Source organism: Macadamia integrifolia, chromosome 12, assembly GCF_013358625.1.
Source record: "Macadamia integrifolia cultivar HAES 741 chromosome 12, SCU_Mint_v3, whole genome shotgun sequence".
NCBI classification, from domain to species: domain Eukaryota; kingdom Viridiplantae; phylum Streptophyta; class Magnoliopsida; order Proteales; family Proteaceae; genus Macadamia; species Macadamia integrifolia.
This window is the reverse complement of record NC_056568.1, coordinates 14,644,263-14,657,499: the sequence shown is the minus strand read 5'-3', so window position 1 is coordinate 14,657,499 and position 13,237 is coordinate 14,644,263. Positions and strand designations below refer to the sequence as shown.

At 38.2% G+C, this 13,237-nt stretch overlaps 1 protein-coding gene across 1 annotated transcript in view; it reads left to right on the top strand.

Moving 5' to 3' along the window:
* The window catches only part of LOC122057379 (AFG1-like ATPase), a 19,972-nt gene that overhangs the window by 5,183 nt on the left and 1,552 nt on the right, over window positions 1-13,237 (top strand). Inside the window, exons 5-12 of the mRNA XM_042619452.1 lie at window positions 3,400-3,469; window positions 4,017-4,103; window positions 4,189-4,254; window positions 4,383-4,475; window positions 4,665-4,721; window positions 4,821-4,949; window positions 5,040-5,130; window positions 5,852-5,940. Of these exons, the coding sequence (XP_042475386.1) occupies window positions 3,400-3,469; window positions 4,017-4,103; window positions 4,189-4,254; window positions 4,383-4,475; window positions 4,665-4,721; window positions 4,821-4,949; window positions 5,040-5,130; window positions 5,852-5,940 (682 nt within the window). The remainder of the gene's footprint in view (window positions 1-3,399; window positions 3,470-4,016; window positions 4,104-4,188; window positions 4,255-4,382; window positions 4,476-4,664; window positions 4,722-4,820; window positions 4,950-5,039; window positions 5,131-5,851; window positions 5,941-13,237) is intronic.

The window sequence follows — 13,237 nt, the reverse complement described above, 5'->3', positions numbered from 1 at the left end:
CGATATATATATATATATCGATACTCACCGATACGTGCCAATATATACCGATACGTACCGATCGATACATACCGATACTCAACGATACGTACCAATACATACCAAAATGTACATTTTACCTCAATTTTATAATTTTTATAGTCGTATCGAGGCATATCGTATTATATCGATGTGTATTGGTGGTGTATTGATGCATATCGGTATGTATTATAGGATATATATCGATACGAAAGGATTTTAAAAATTTCATGTATCGTATCGATGTGTATCGTATCGATCGGCTAAATTTAAGATACGTATCGGAGAGTATCGTATCGGTATCGGAGATACTTAAAACCATGGGGGCAGTCCTAAAATGACCATAGGAGAAGCAGTGAAGAAAGACATGCAAAATTTAGGTCTCGACTCTAGTATAACCTTAAATAAGAGAGCAAGGATCTATGTAGCCAACCCCATTTAGGTGGGATTTTTCTGAGGTTTTGTTTTCCTTTCTTTTTTTACTTTTATTATTATTTTACCCTCTCACGGATCCATGTAGACGAACTCTATTTGGTAGGAAAAAGGCTGAGTTGTTGTTGTTGAACACAATCCATCAAACCATGCAAACCTGTGGTTTTGAGGGAAATCTGTTTACTCGCTGATTTGATGGATAATTTGATTTTCTGAAACGCAGCCCATGGAATGTTTAGGTAGTTAAAACTATTCAATCTCCTTTCTAAATTCCAGCTTGAAAGAGGGGCACATCTTCGAGATTTGCTTGAAGATGGGAAAACCTCCATCCCCTTCCAGTCTATGCAGCTTTGGGAGCCTTCCTTACCGGATTCATGGTGCTCTGTATTTGGGTTTTTATCACAATGTGCTGCTCTGAACTCTGTATCTGTCTGATGGGCTTGGGGCTAATACTGATATGCAGAAGACAACCTTGTCCCAACAGAATGACCTTCACATACTTTCCCTTTCTCCTACCGGTTTCAGGAAACTGTACTAAGAATCCAAGACAGAGAAGAGAGAGACGTGAGCATTGAGCAAGAATGTCAATTGCTGAACAAGTAACATGAATGGAGATGAAGACAGAATTACATCAGTATCTATTCAGAGAGGGAACAACAACAACAACAACAACAAACTCAGCTTTATCCCAACTAAATGGGGTCAGCTACATGGATCCGATTAAAGACAAAATATAAAAAATAATAGTAAAAAGCAAAGAACAATGCAACAACAACAACAAGCCGGCAATATCCTACCTAATTGGGGTTGGCTACATAGATCTTTGCTCTCCAAATAGCTCTATTTGAGGCCATACTTGAGTCAAGACCTAAACTATGCATGTCTCTCCTCACTACTTCTCCTTGGTTCATTTTAGGCCTGCCCCAAACTCTTTTAGTTCCTTCAATCTGAATCAGATCATTCCTTTGTACTGGTGCATCTCAAGGCCTCCGTTGAACATGACCATGAGCCTCAAACAATTTTCTCGGAGCTTGACATGTATTGTAGTGACTCCCAAATTATCTCTAATATGGTCATTCCTTACTTAATCCTTCTTAATTTGCCCACACATCCGTCTCAGCATCCTCATCTCCGCTACACTTAGTTTATCTATAGAACACTTCTTAACTGCCCAACATTCTGCCCCATACATAGTAGCCAGGGTCATACAACTATCCTACAGAATTTTCCTTTAAGCTTTAATGGAATATATTGATTACACAGCACTCCGGATGCATCTCTCTATTTCATCCGCACTACTTTAATTCTATATAAAATAAGAGTAATGTAGGGGATCCCGGCCATTGTTCTAGTTATAAGCATTATCATTCCTTTACCCAACAATCCAAACCTTCATTTCTATTTGAACCAACAAATGAACCTATTGAAACCCCACGAGGAACCACATCTCTTGGCCCGCAAGTTCCTCAACTCCTCAAGTACTGCCTCATCAGCGGTAGCAGCAGCAGCAACTCCTTTGTCCAGGTCCAAGATAACGAGTGGTCAACTCTTTCTCAATGTTGTAATACTCTGCTGACCAAGAAGGATTCCTTCCTTGTCTGTATCTTCACCTTCACGTTAGTGATTGTATTCGAACTCTCCACCTTCAATGTAATGGTCTTGCCAGGTGTGGGTTTTCACAAAGATCTGCGTACCTCCTTTGAGATGGAGATTGACAAAAGAGGTAGGGAGCCAGAGTTGTAAGGTGTGAGCAATAAGAGCAATAAGGAAATCGGAGAGATTAGACAGTGGTGAGAGAAAACGGAGAGAGATAAGAGAGGTGGGGATGAGGGTTGCAAAGGGCGGGACCTGGGATGCAAAGGGTGGAGATGAGAGAGGGATGAGAGATGGAGCTGGATGCTTCACCTGAGAGGGAGAGAGATGTGAAGGTCGAGTGGTTGATGTCAGCTCAGGGTCAAATTTTGTGATGTCACGACTTTTTTTTTTTTTTTTTTAGGTTCCCGAAGATTTTCTCCCAGAGCAGGTTTGTATCCGATTTGATCTGCAGGAGCATAAAATTAAACCGGATTTTCCAAAACAGAAATCTACTCCCAATCCTCTCCCGCAGAACAGAACACCAGGAATCACTGCTGTGGAGTGCAACCAATTAGAGCCTAAAAATCCCACCTAGCCTCAACCAGAATCCCACCAGCCATTATTGGCATTCCTCCAATGGATTACTGTCTCACAGCAGCGTTGTGAACCCCACAGAATATTAAGGTAGCAAAATCCAGCTTTATTCAATTTTTCAAAATCATGGGTAGTGTTTACCCCTTTACATTCTTTTATAGAGTTGAGTATTTCAGTTTCAACTCTTGCTTAGGAAACATATGCTAAGAAGAAAACCAAAAGCAAGAAGGAACAAAAGAAATTCTTTAAACCATAAGGGGGTGGTATTGGGGTGTTCTAAGTATGTAAGTTGTAGTATTCTTCTTAAGCAAGTAACTATCAAAACAAATAGATAAGAAATAAAATTAAAACTCCTAACGTAGCCCATGATAACTGGATTTTGAGTGAACCAGAAAAAACCCAAGCATAGGATTGGTCTGAACCAGAAGAACTGGTTCAATGAAGAACCATAAGACTGGGTCAAAAGTTGAGTTGCTGAGTCAGGTTCTTCTTCCGCCGTTGGTATTTTTTAAAGTACCTTGTTACTGATCTGCATCATAGCCCATCTGAATGAGTGGCAGGAGAGCAATGGTCAGTCTACTACTTGGCATCAAGGATTCTGTCACCCTCCTTTTCTCTAGATTGTTTGATGCGCTGCAACTATCCGTCTTGGATATAAAACAAGAAGCAATAGAAATTTAGTAAATTTGTTTATCATTATTTTTTCTGTTCTGTTCAATTTTGCTGTACTGCTGTTCTCTGGGAATTGTAACTCCTAATGTTTATCTCCGATTGGTTCAGGCCATCTAACTGGAGGAAGACACGAACCCATTTTCATGACTTTATGTTGAATGTCCATAGCCGTTTACAAGTAAGATCGTAGACATTTTGTTTTTCCTTTATAAGTCAACAATAACCTATGTTCTACGATGGTTGAATATGATATATGCCTTTGAAGAGAATGTAAATGTCCTTCACACTACACAATACATATTTTTCATTGGATGGACAGGTTCTTGGAAGGGTGATAGGCTGAAACTCATGCAAGTTAGAGAGTAGTAGAATTCATAACTGTTCAATGTCTTGCTTTTCTTTAGACCCTTTTACTATGTTATAAGCTGCCCAATGTTCTGTAATGTTGATTTATGGTAGCTGACTGTTGTGGTCTGTAGTTATGGATCCATTCAAGAGTTTAGCCATTGATGATTGCCAAGGCAGGGTGCATGGGTGGTGGAACATTTTATATATACCTTGTCTTTTAAAAGACACAAAAATTCCTGTTATTGTGACATTCATGGAGCTCTGCTTAGCATTCATTGTTCGTGCCAATTTTTATGCTTCTCTTACAGAAATCTTGCAGTAGTTGATTCTTCCTATACTGCCATAGGTTTAATTTGGGACAATGGATGTAATTGCAGAGGCATAAGGGTGTCGCAGACCCACTTGAAGTTGTTGCAGGAGAGATATCAGATGATTCTGTTTTATTATGTCTTGACGAATTTATGGTAGGTTAGAAATAGCTATGTAGCTTCTGCTTACTGATAGTAATAGATTTGTATTCTGTTAATTCTAACTTGTAATTTCTTGTAGGTTACTGATGTTGCTGATGCATTGATATTAAACCGTCTCTTTAGATATCTATTCAGCAACGGCGTTGTAAGTGTTTTGGTTTCCATCTGATCTTTATTTTTCAATGTTCCTTGTGCGAAGAGAATATATTGATCTTTTACTTGGAGACTAAGTAACCTATTTGTGGATGACTTTTGGAATGGTTTGGTGCGTAGATTCTTGTTTCTACTTCGAATCGTGCTCCAGATAAACTGTATGAAGGTGGCTTGCAGAGGGATCTTTTCTTACCGTTCATTGCCACTCTGAAGGTAATCAAATAGACATTCTTTTCCTCTTTCTGGCCTTTGATGGATGTTATGTCATCACTATTATTTTACCATTTAATCATACTTTTGGACCATATACTGCTGGATCCATCCATTTATTCCTCTTCCCTTGTTTCCTTTCTCTGCTGCTTCAAAGATTTTAGCCTAACTTTGATTACTTTTTCACTGCAGGAAAGATGTATAGTTCACGAAATTGGTTCTTCAGTGGACTATAGGAAAATGACTTCTGTAAGTATCTGTTTTTTCCATTATGAATCTATTTCCACGGTTGAATTTCCGGATGGAAAGTTCTTAATGTTTTCTTCTATTCTGTCACCTGTTTTACAGGCTGAACTAGGCTTCTATTTTGTTGGAGAAGATTTGTCAGGCATTCTCAAGAAAAAGTTTGAGCAGTTAATTGGAGATCATTCTGCCTGCCCACAAGAGGTGGAAGTTGTTATGGGAAGGAAATTGCAGGTTTATTCCATATGAAATATTTTCAAATGTACAGTTTTTCCATGGTTTACCTTTAGAATATCAAATTATGTAGTTGCAATTTGTTTCCAGGTTCCACTGGGGGCTAATGGATGTGCATATTTTCCTTTTGAAGATCTCTGTGACAAACCTCTTGGTGCTGCAGACTATTTTGGATTGTTCAGTAAGTCATTATGGCTGGTGTGGGTTTCAGGATTCATATATGCTGTGTCGGGATTTCAAAATTCAAATAGCCACAGAAATTGCTTAACCTATATGATTGGTCTCTTAAGCTTCACTGGTATATTGGAGGAGTTGACCAAGTGTGTCTTTAGAGGAGATTTATCTCTTTATTTTTGACCTGTCAAATGCAGATCCACTCTTAGAGAGTGATTACCCTGCCACTTCCCCCTCCAGTACAACATGTATAAAGCGTACAAGTATAAAAGAAAGGAAAGGTCTAAAGTCCGAGTCTTGTACAGCGTTAACTGTAGCCCATGAAATGCACATGGATAAATAAGGTGATCCTTCCAGTTGGAGTCACCGAAGGGTTTTCCAAGAATAAGGATCAAGCCAATGGGATGATCATCATTATCTATCTGTGGACTATTTATGTACTGCTGACCACTCGCTTTACTTGCTAGCCACGTGAAAGCATGTTCTTTGAGCTCCTTTTATTGTTTGTTGATATGATTGTCCATTTAGCTTAAGGGACCTTATAAGTCCTAAATGGGACCATGCAAATGGTGGGTCCCAGGCACCAGCCTGTACGTGTCCTAATCTGTAACCAAAGTAGAAGTCTGCATCTCTTATGGGGGATCTGGATGTTTTTCTAGTGATTACTCTTATTCTCTTTCAATAATGATCTATGTGCATAATTGACCTCCTCCCTTCCCTTTTGGTAGAAAAATTCCATACGTTGGCATTGGAAGGTGTGCCAATTTTTGGGCTCCACAACAGGACAGCAGCATACCGGTTTGTCACTCTAATTGATGTCCGTGACTGTTCTTCTCTCTAAGAATTAGTTATTTTGAATTCATTATGTATTCCTCATTCTGCTTTTTGTTTCTGAAATTTCTTCCTCTTGTAAAGAATTTGTGTTTCTTGCATATCAAGCAACACGTCGCAACAGTACAAAGTTAAAACAAAACGTTAGAAAAAATAAATACAAAAAGCTAATGCAAACCGGGTTCTAAATCGTAGTTTTGAATTGTAGTATTGGGGTGCTATGGGGCAACAAGAATTATAAATACCTAAAGTTAAGTTGAAATTCTGTAAATATTCTGAAGTTGAGACTTTTGAATAAAAGGAAAATGGAATGTGAGACATAAATGTAATTAAATTTGTAAGGGAATAAAATTCCCGAATTTAAAATAGGAAGGGCAATAAAAAATAAATAAATTAAGAAGAAAAGGGATTTTATGCAAATAATAAGATATCTGGTCTTATAAATTGTATAAGTTGTTCATCCTTTACCACTTGATAAACAGAAAAACCAGCGGTGAGGTACCTTGGTTGCAAGTGAGAACTTATTCAAGGGAGATCTGCTTGAACCAAGGTTAAAATTTCCATGTTTCGGAAATTTCGGGGTGGGTCGAAACCAAATTTCGTTCGAAATTTCAGTAAAACCTAGAACTATGGGTTGAACTGAAATTTCAGGACATTAATCCTAATTTCCACCCCTCTTGAATCCTACTGAATACCACCCAAAGGATCAATTATAGAATTAATATGAGAACTCAGAAATCGTATCTGGCGTAAGCTCACCAGATCTGATCTGAGCTTGATTATGAAACTCATGAAAGGAGGGGATTCAGGAGGCGAAACTCAGGTTTTGGTCTCCTATGGGAGGGCTTCCTTCGTTCCAAATCTCAGGGTGAAAGGTGGCCTGAATTGATCGAGCTTGATCCAACCTATGGGTGCTGCAAGTACCACCCGGAACAGGGGTGAATCTGAAAGTATGGAGAAACCCAAGTAACAAGTGGAAGAAGCAAAGAAAAAGAGGGAACAGAATAATGAGAAAGAAGAAGAAAGGTACAATAGCACCTAAGGCAAGAGCAGTCGGTCAACCCCAACTGGACAAGACATCAATTCAGTACTGAACTTTCTTCAATATTCAGTTTTATTCAATCACAATTGCAAGGTGTTATATATAGACTTTTAAAAACTGAAATCAACTCCATATAGGAAACTTGAAAACTGGAAACTATCCAAAACTGAAATAAATATCCTATGTATATGTCTTTAATAAATAAAATAGAAATTACAAAATAACCCTACTACCCCTATTGGACCAGAACCCTGGTTTGGTCTAGTTCGTCTTGGTCTGCATTTCTATACCTGGTCATGCCAGTCCACCCACGTGCATGCATCTGCATCAATGCCTCTCAATCAGTATGGATGGTTGGTATGCACCCAATTGCTGCCTAGCTTAATGCAATCTGTAAATCCAGCAGATTATGGATCTCAGTTGCAAACAGGCCCCTGATAGAATATCAGGTATGCAATTGAAACAGAACTTAATGTTTAACATGAAACAGGACAGAGAATCAATTATGATTTAGCCAACGGTTCACAGAATTAGCATGACTTCAGATTCTGAGAAGAATTCAAACTACAGTTTCAGATCTGTATTAAAAAAATAATAATAAATAACCACCGAAACAGGAAAGCAGAAACAGGACAACAATTTATGCGGTCAGGAAACAGATTTGATATTAGTGTTCTGTTAACAGAATGCAATAGTGATAACTGACCTATTTCAGAACTTTCTAGCAGAACCTTCCTCAGCACTTGTGATTGGGAAATAAACCAGAACAAAAAAGGAATAAAAGAATATTGCAGGGATGATTGTGAGAGAGATAAGGCTCTGTTTGGTTCAATTTCTATTTCACTTTTTCCGTTGATTGGAATAAGTCAAAAAATAGGATTTGGCCAAGAAATTAAAATTGTGTGGATACTTAAAATTGTTTGGTTGTATCCATTAAAAATAGTTTTGAAAACAAAAGTCCGTTTGGCATTCCAATTTTGAGAATAAATTCTCTGCACAGACCAATTGAGCCTCAAATGTAAGGAATACAGCAATTATCATCCAGTGCTGTGAATTTCTAGTTCCACCAATTGGAAGAGAAGCTACTGACACTGAACTTTTCTCCATAGCCCAGTTTTTGCAAAATGATAACTCCACTGGGGACAAAATCACCTGAATCACCACCACCAATCCATTTTCCCCAAACAGGTTACGCCTGGTAGCATTTAAGGCCATGAATGATACCGGAGCATTTGAATTAACATAAGCAGTTGGCTCCATGGATATCTTCTGAAATAACCTATAGGAGTGAATAGGTTATACTAGTGAATTTTAAACGTTTTCAATTAATGATCCCAAATGTAATTGTGAATTAAAAAATGCGGAATAAATAAAATGAACACAATCACACGACACCAACGTTTATAGTGGTTCAACTCAATCCGAGTCTAGTCCACTTCCTACAAGTTTCACTTGTAACGTATTCCACTAGCTCTTCCCTTTGAGTACAGTAGGTAGGGAGGAAAACCTTTACAAAATCTTTTCAGTATAAGAGAATCCTTACAATCCCTTTTTCAGGTAGAGAGGCACCTTACAAACTCTTTCTAGAAGGGACCTTACAATTCTTTTGAGGATAAGAGGATCCTTACACAAGCCTAAGTACAGTCTAGACTTAATGTAAAATAGAAATAGAGAAGTGAAATGATAAAGAGTTACCTCTTGTGGTGCGTGATATGAATATGCAATAATAATATGAGCATGCACCTTAGATGTCTTCCCTATAGATGTAGATCGTAATGGAAGACTTGTAAGCTGTCTTAAGTTCTTCAGCTTTGGAATGATCTCAATGATAGAATTCAATGTGTTAATGTCTTTCCTCACTTTTTAGCTTTTTTGATAATGATAATCAATGCATAATTAATTGTTTTTTAAATAATCTGTGAGTGGGGTATTTATATGGGTGATTATTAGTCCTAAACTAGGAGAATAATCAGATTTGGGAAAGAAATATGGCCTAACGGACATATTTTTCCTGTACCGGTAACTACCGGTAGGATCAGGTGGTTACCGAATCATGTGATCATTGGGTGAAATAGATCTATTGGAATTCAAAAATTATAGCCGTTGGACAGCCTCAGACCATCCGGTAGTCATCCGGCTAACCGGGGATCTTACCGGAAGGCATCCGGTAGTTACCGCTAGGGTCCGGTTGTTACTGGTTCGTCTCTGTTGGTCCGGGTCTGATGAATTCTCTGATCACAGAACTGTACCGGTAATTACCGGTTCTTACCAGTAGTACCACCAGAGTTCTGTCTTTTGGCCTAATAGACTATGTTTATTCAAATAGTCATAACTTTCTCATATGAGGTCCAATTGACCTGATTCAAGTTGTGTTGGTTCCACAACTCAATGGTCTACATTTTTTTCAGTTGAGCTTGACTTCAAAATCAGTCATTTAGTATGACTAAAATACCCTTAAGTAAGAGCCTTACTGTTATCTCAACAAAGGGTTGTGTTTTGGCATTACCAACACACTCAGGGTCTTAGGGCATTGTAAATGAACACCACCTAGAGTCAAACTCTATCGTGCATGTGTGTTATGCAGTGTACTGAGTGTAGTGTGTTATTACAACTTATTCTACTCAAGACTCTACACATTGGATCTTCAATCTTGACTTCTTGTGTACATGCCTTCCCGTATCTTCTCTTTGTCTTGCTCTCTTGACATCTTTCAATTCTTCACGCTTAAGGTTTTTCATGATTGTTAGGAGATCTTTATGACTCCACCTCAAATATCGTGAGGTCTAGCACCTTACTTTGTGGTGCATGTCATGTTGAGGTTCTTTCTTGCACATATCACTTGGTAGATACTCATTAGAGATTACATTTGTTTGTTATCATCAAAACCAATATGGAGTTAGAATTCTGGAGCTTAGTGGGCATCCCCAACATCTTCCAAATCGTATATGAAGATCTCATCTATCTTCTTTTAGATGCTGTATCCATCAAGACCCTACTCCCTGATATTTCTGTTCTTCTACATCTACAACCGTCTCCTCCCTTATTTTTCCTTAACTGATCCTCGCAGAAGCTCAGTTCCTCAGTCCTCACAAGCAGAAGAAATGGCAGAGCCTTCAGTCATCTTCCCGATATGATGGAGTGGAACTTGGGAAAAGGAAAATTAAAATGAGTACCAAGTTCCCAAACTGAGTGAAGTTTCAGAAGCATCATTTTTTATCATTTACCAACCCTCAGAACTCCTACCTGAAATCCATCTTCTAGTCTCATGTGACTGTTTCATCCCTCAAAAGTCCCAAAGTGAATGGAATTCGGCAAGCCTGTAGCCCCTCTTCCAAGTACTCTTATTATCCTTCACAAAGCAGAATTTCTTGTGAAATTGGTAATCCTCACCTCCTCGGGTGATAAGTTGGAACCTGAAAAAGCATTCACCAGTGATGCATTGGCCAGGAGGAGTTTTCTGATCACAAAATAGTATCAGTCATGTAATCGGATCTCTGCCTTATAGAACGGTTGGACTGATTGATGAATGCAACGTTGCCTGTCTCAGTGAGAAGCACTGCTGCAATTGATTAATTTAATGGCAATGTTTACCATTTTATGGTAGCTCCACCGCTAGCATGGTCAGAGATGGTGACGCCTTGGGGTGGGGCAGGGGTTACAGAGAAGGTTGGGGTGGGTTGCAGAGTGATCCAGATAAGTCATAGAATGGGCTTATTTTATTAGAAATAAGTTTGGACTGGATATGTGTTGGGCCTTTGTTCGCATCTGTTTTGATTGTTATGGGTCAGTTTAATGGACCTATAATATGGGTAGAGGCTAGGCATACTAGATTAGTTAAGGTAGTGTTTTATTTCTTTATTCCAAGTAGGTGATCACTTGTAAGTGAGATGTTTAGATGTTCCTGTAGTGTTGCTTTGTCCATTTAGCCGACCCCATTTAGTTGGGGAAACTCTGAGTGGTTGTTGTTGTTGTCGTAGTTAGGCTGGATTAGGATTTTATAAGTCCAGTCTTGTTTAGAGTCAGTTTCCTTTATTATTTCAGTTTCTTAGTCAGTTTATGTTATCTAGTTAGTTTAGGATTGGGTTTCGCATTTTCTTTTTAGTGTTTGAGTCTATTTTTTATTTTTCTATATAAGTTTGTAAGGGATCCAACATTCTACACAAATTTTGATTAGTGAAAAGTTGTCTTCGTTGCTCTCTATTGGTGAAGATCCTTGTGTTTGATGAAGGCTGATTGGTGATTGATCCATCCAAACACCTAGCAGTGGGAAGCCCAGGTGCGCTTCTCTTTCCTTTTTTCTTATTATTCTTCTTTCATATTCTTCTCTATTAACCAAGTAAGTGCTTCTCTGAAATTTCTGCTAGTTCTAATCTGATCCGGAATTCATATGCAATTTTTTTTGCACAAATTACGATTGAAGGAATCTGGCCATTAGATTCTCTTCAAAATGTGAGTTTTCATTACTGTGAAATAGTGAATCGACCAGAATCTCTCTCAGACCAGACCCTACTGATCTGGAGATATTTACAATCTCCCTATTTGGCCCTTGTGTCTTTAGATTTGATTCCTTTTAAATTGCTGCATCGAATTTCCTATTCTGTTAGGTTATTAATTCTGCAATTTACATCATAATTCAGTGATTTGTTCAAGTATATGTTGCTGCTGTTTGATCTTTGATTGCAGTTGTGAAATTTCTGATATACCTCTCTCCTAGTCCTACTAGGATTGAGTTGGGATTTTCAGCAAGTATTCTACCCTTGGTTTACTGAACTCGATTTGAGTTTCAGTCTCATCTGACCTACTGATTTTGAGTTATGGCAGTTCTCCTAAATCTGGTTATATACTCTCTGTTTCAGCAAATATTATACCTCTGGTTATTGAACTGGATTTGAGTTTCAGTCTCATCTGACCTGATTTTGAGTTGTAGCAGTTCTCCTAAATCTGGTTATATATTCTCTGTGTTTTGATTTTGTTTTGGTACTGTTTTGATCATTCAATTACAGCATTACATTACATTGCAGAGGAGGTGGAGCCAGGGGAGGGGTGGGGTGGGGGTTTGTCTAGAGAGGAGGTGGGGTATGGATGCAGGGAAGAGAGGGGGCTGTGGGAGAGAGGCGTGAATTAGGTTGAAAGCATCTTGAAGAGAAATCATGAAATATTTCAAGATTTCAATTCAACTTTATTTCATTTCTTTGAAATTGGTGCAAAAATCATAGATACCAAACAGCCTGATGAATGGAATTAGGTCGCTGAAATTGAAATTGAAATTGATATTGAAATGATATCCAACCAGAGAGAGCCTACGATAGGAAGAGAAATCTGCAGGCAGCAAGGTGCTGCATTGTGGAGAAACAAAGAAGAATAGAGATTTATGGGTTGAAGAAAGGGGAGAGGGAACACTCAGTGTTCAAATGAAATATCCAGATTCCATTCTTATTGCTTTGTTTTGTTTTTGTTTTGTTTTGTTTTTTTTTTTTTACTCTGTAAATAAAAGAAGGAAAACAGATTCTCGTTTGACTTGGACTTCATAATAGTAATAACACGTAAAGAATTGAATCGGACGTTTAAATGTAATGTAATACCAGCCTAACCGAATCCGCGACCTTACTGGCCTTAACAAGACAGCTAGCTAGTAATTGCTTGGAAGAAAATACATGAAACCCCCGGTACTTTATAAGCATTACAAATAAATCTCAACTAATTACAAGAAAACCACCGTTCTTAAAACTACTTTCTAATTACCACCGAAACATGAATTCAAAACAGACACGAGTGGGACCAGGAACAGAAGAATTCTCTTTTTCTTCCTTTTATTTTTTTGTGCTCTTGCTTGGATAGCTCTCACTATTGGTTGGTTACTGACCTTTGACATGGCTGCTGGGTTGTATTTCTTTGAGCCAAAGCCAAAAAGCCTATCTTATTGATTCTGCCAACCCAATGTTATCTTTTTTTTTTTTTTTTTTTTTGGTAATAATCCAATGTTACTGTATCATTACCCTTTTCTGAAAATCAAGGTCAGAATGTCTATATCATTAGACATTAAATTTCCGCATTCAAATGGTTGTGATTAGAAAGTGACAGAGAAACCATATGCACCCCTGGTATATGGACCTCTTATGAGCTGTTGGAAAATGCCTTCATGTACCCCTTGTCTTTAACATTATATGGTTTCTTGGCTTGATGCTAAGATTTGGCAGATACATTACCAAATATCCTGTATGAATTGTCACAATCATTCATG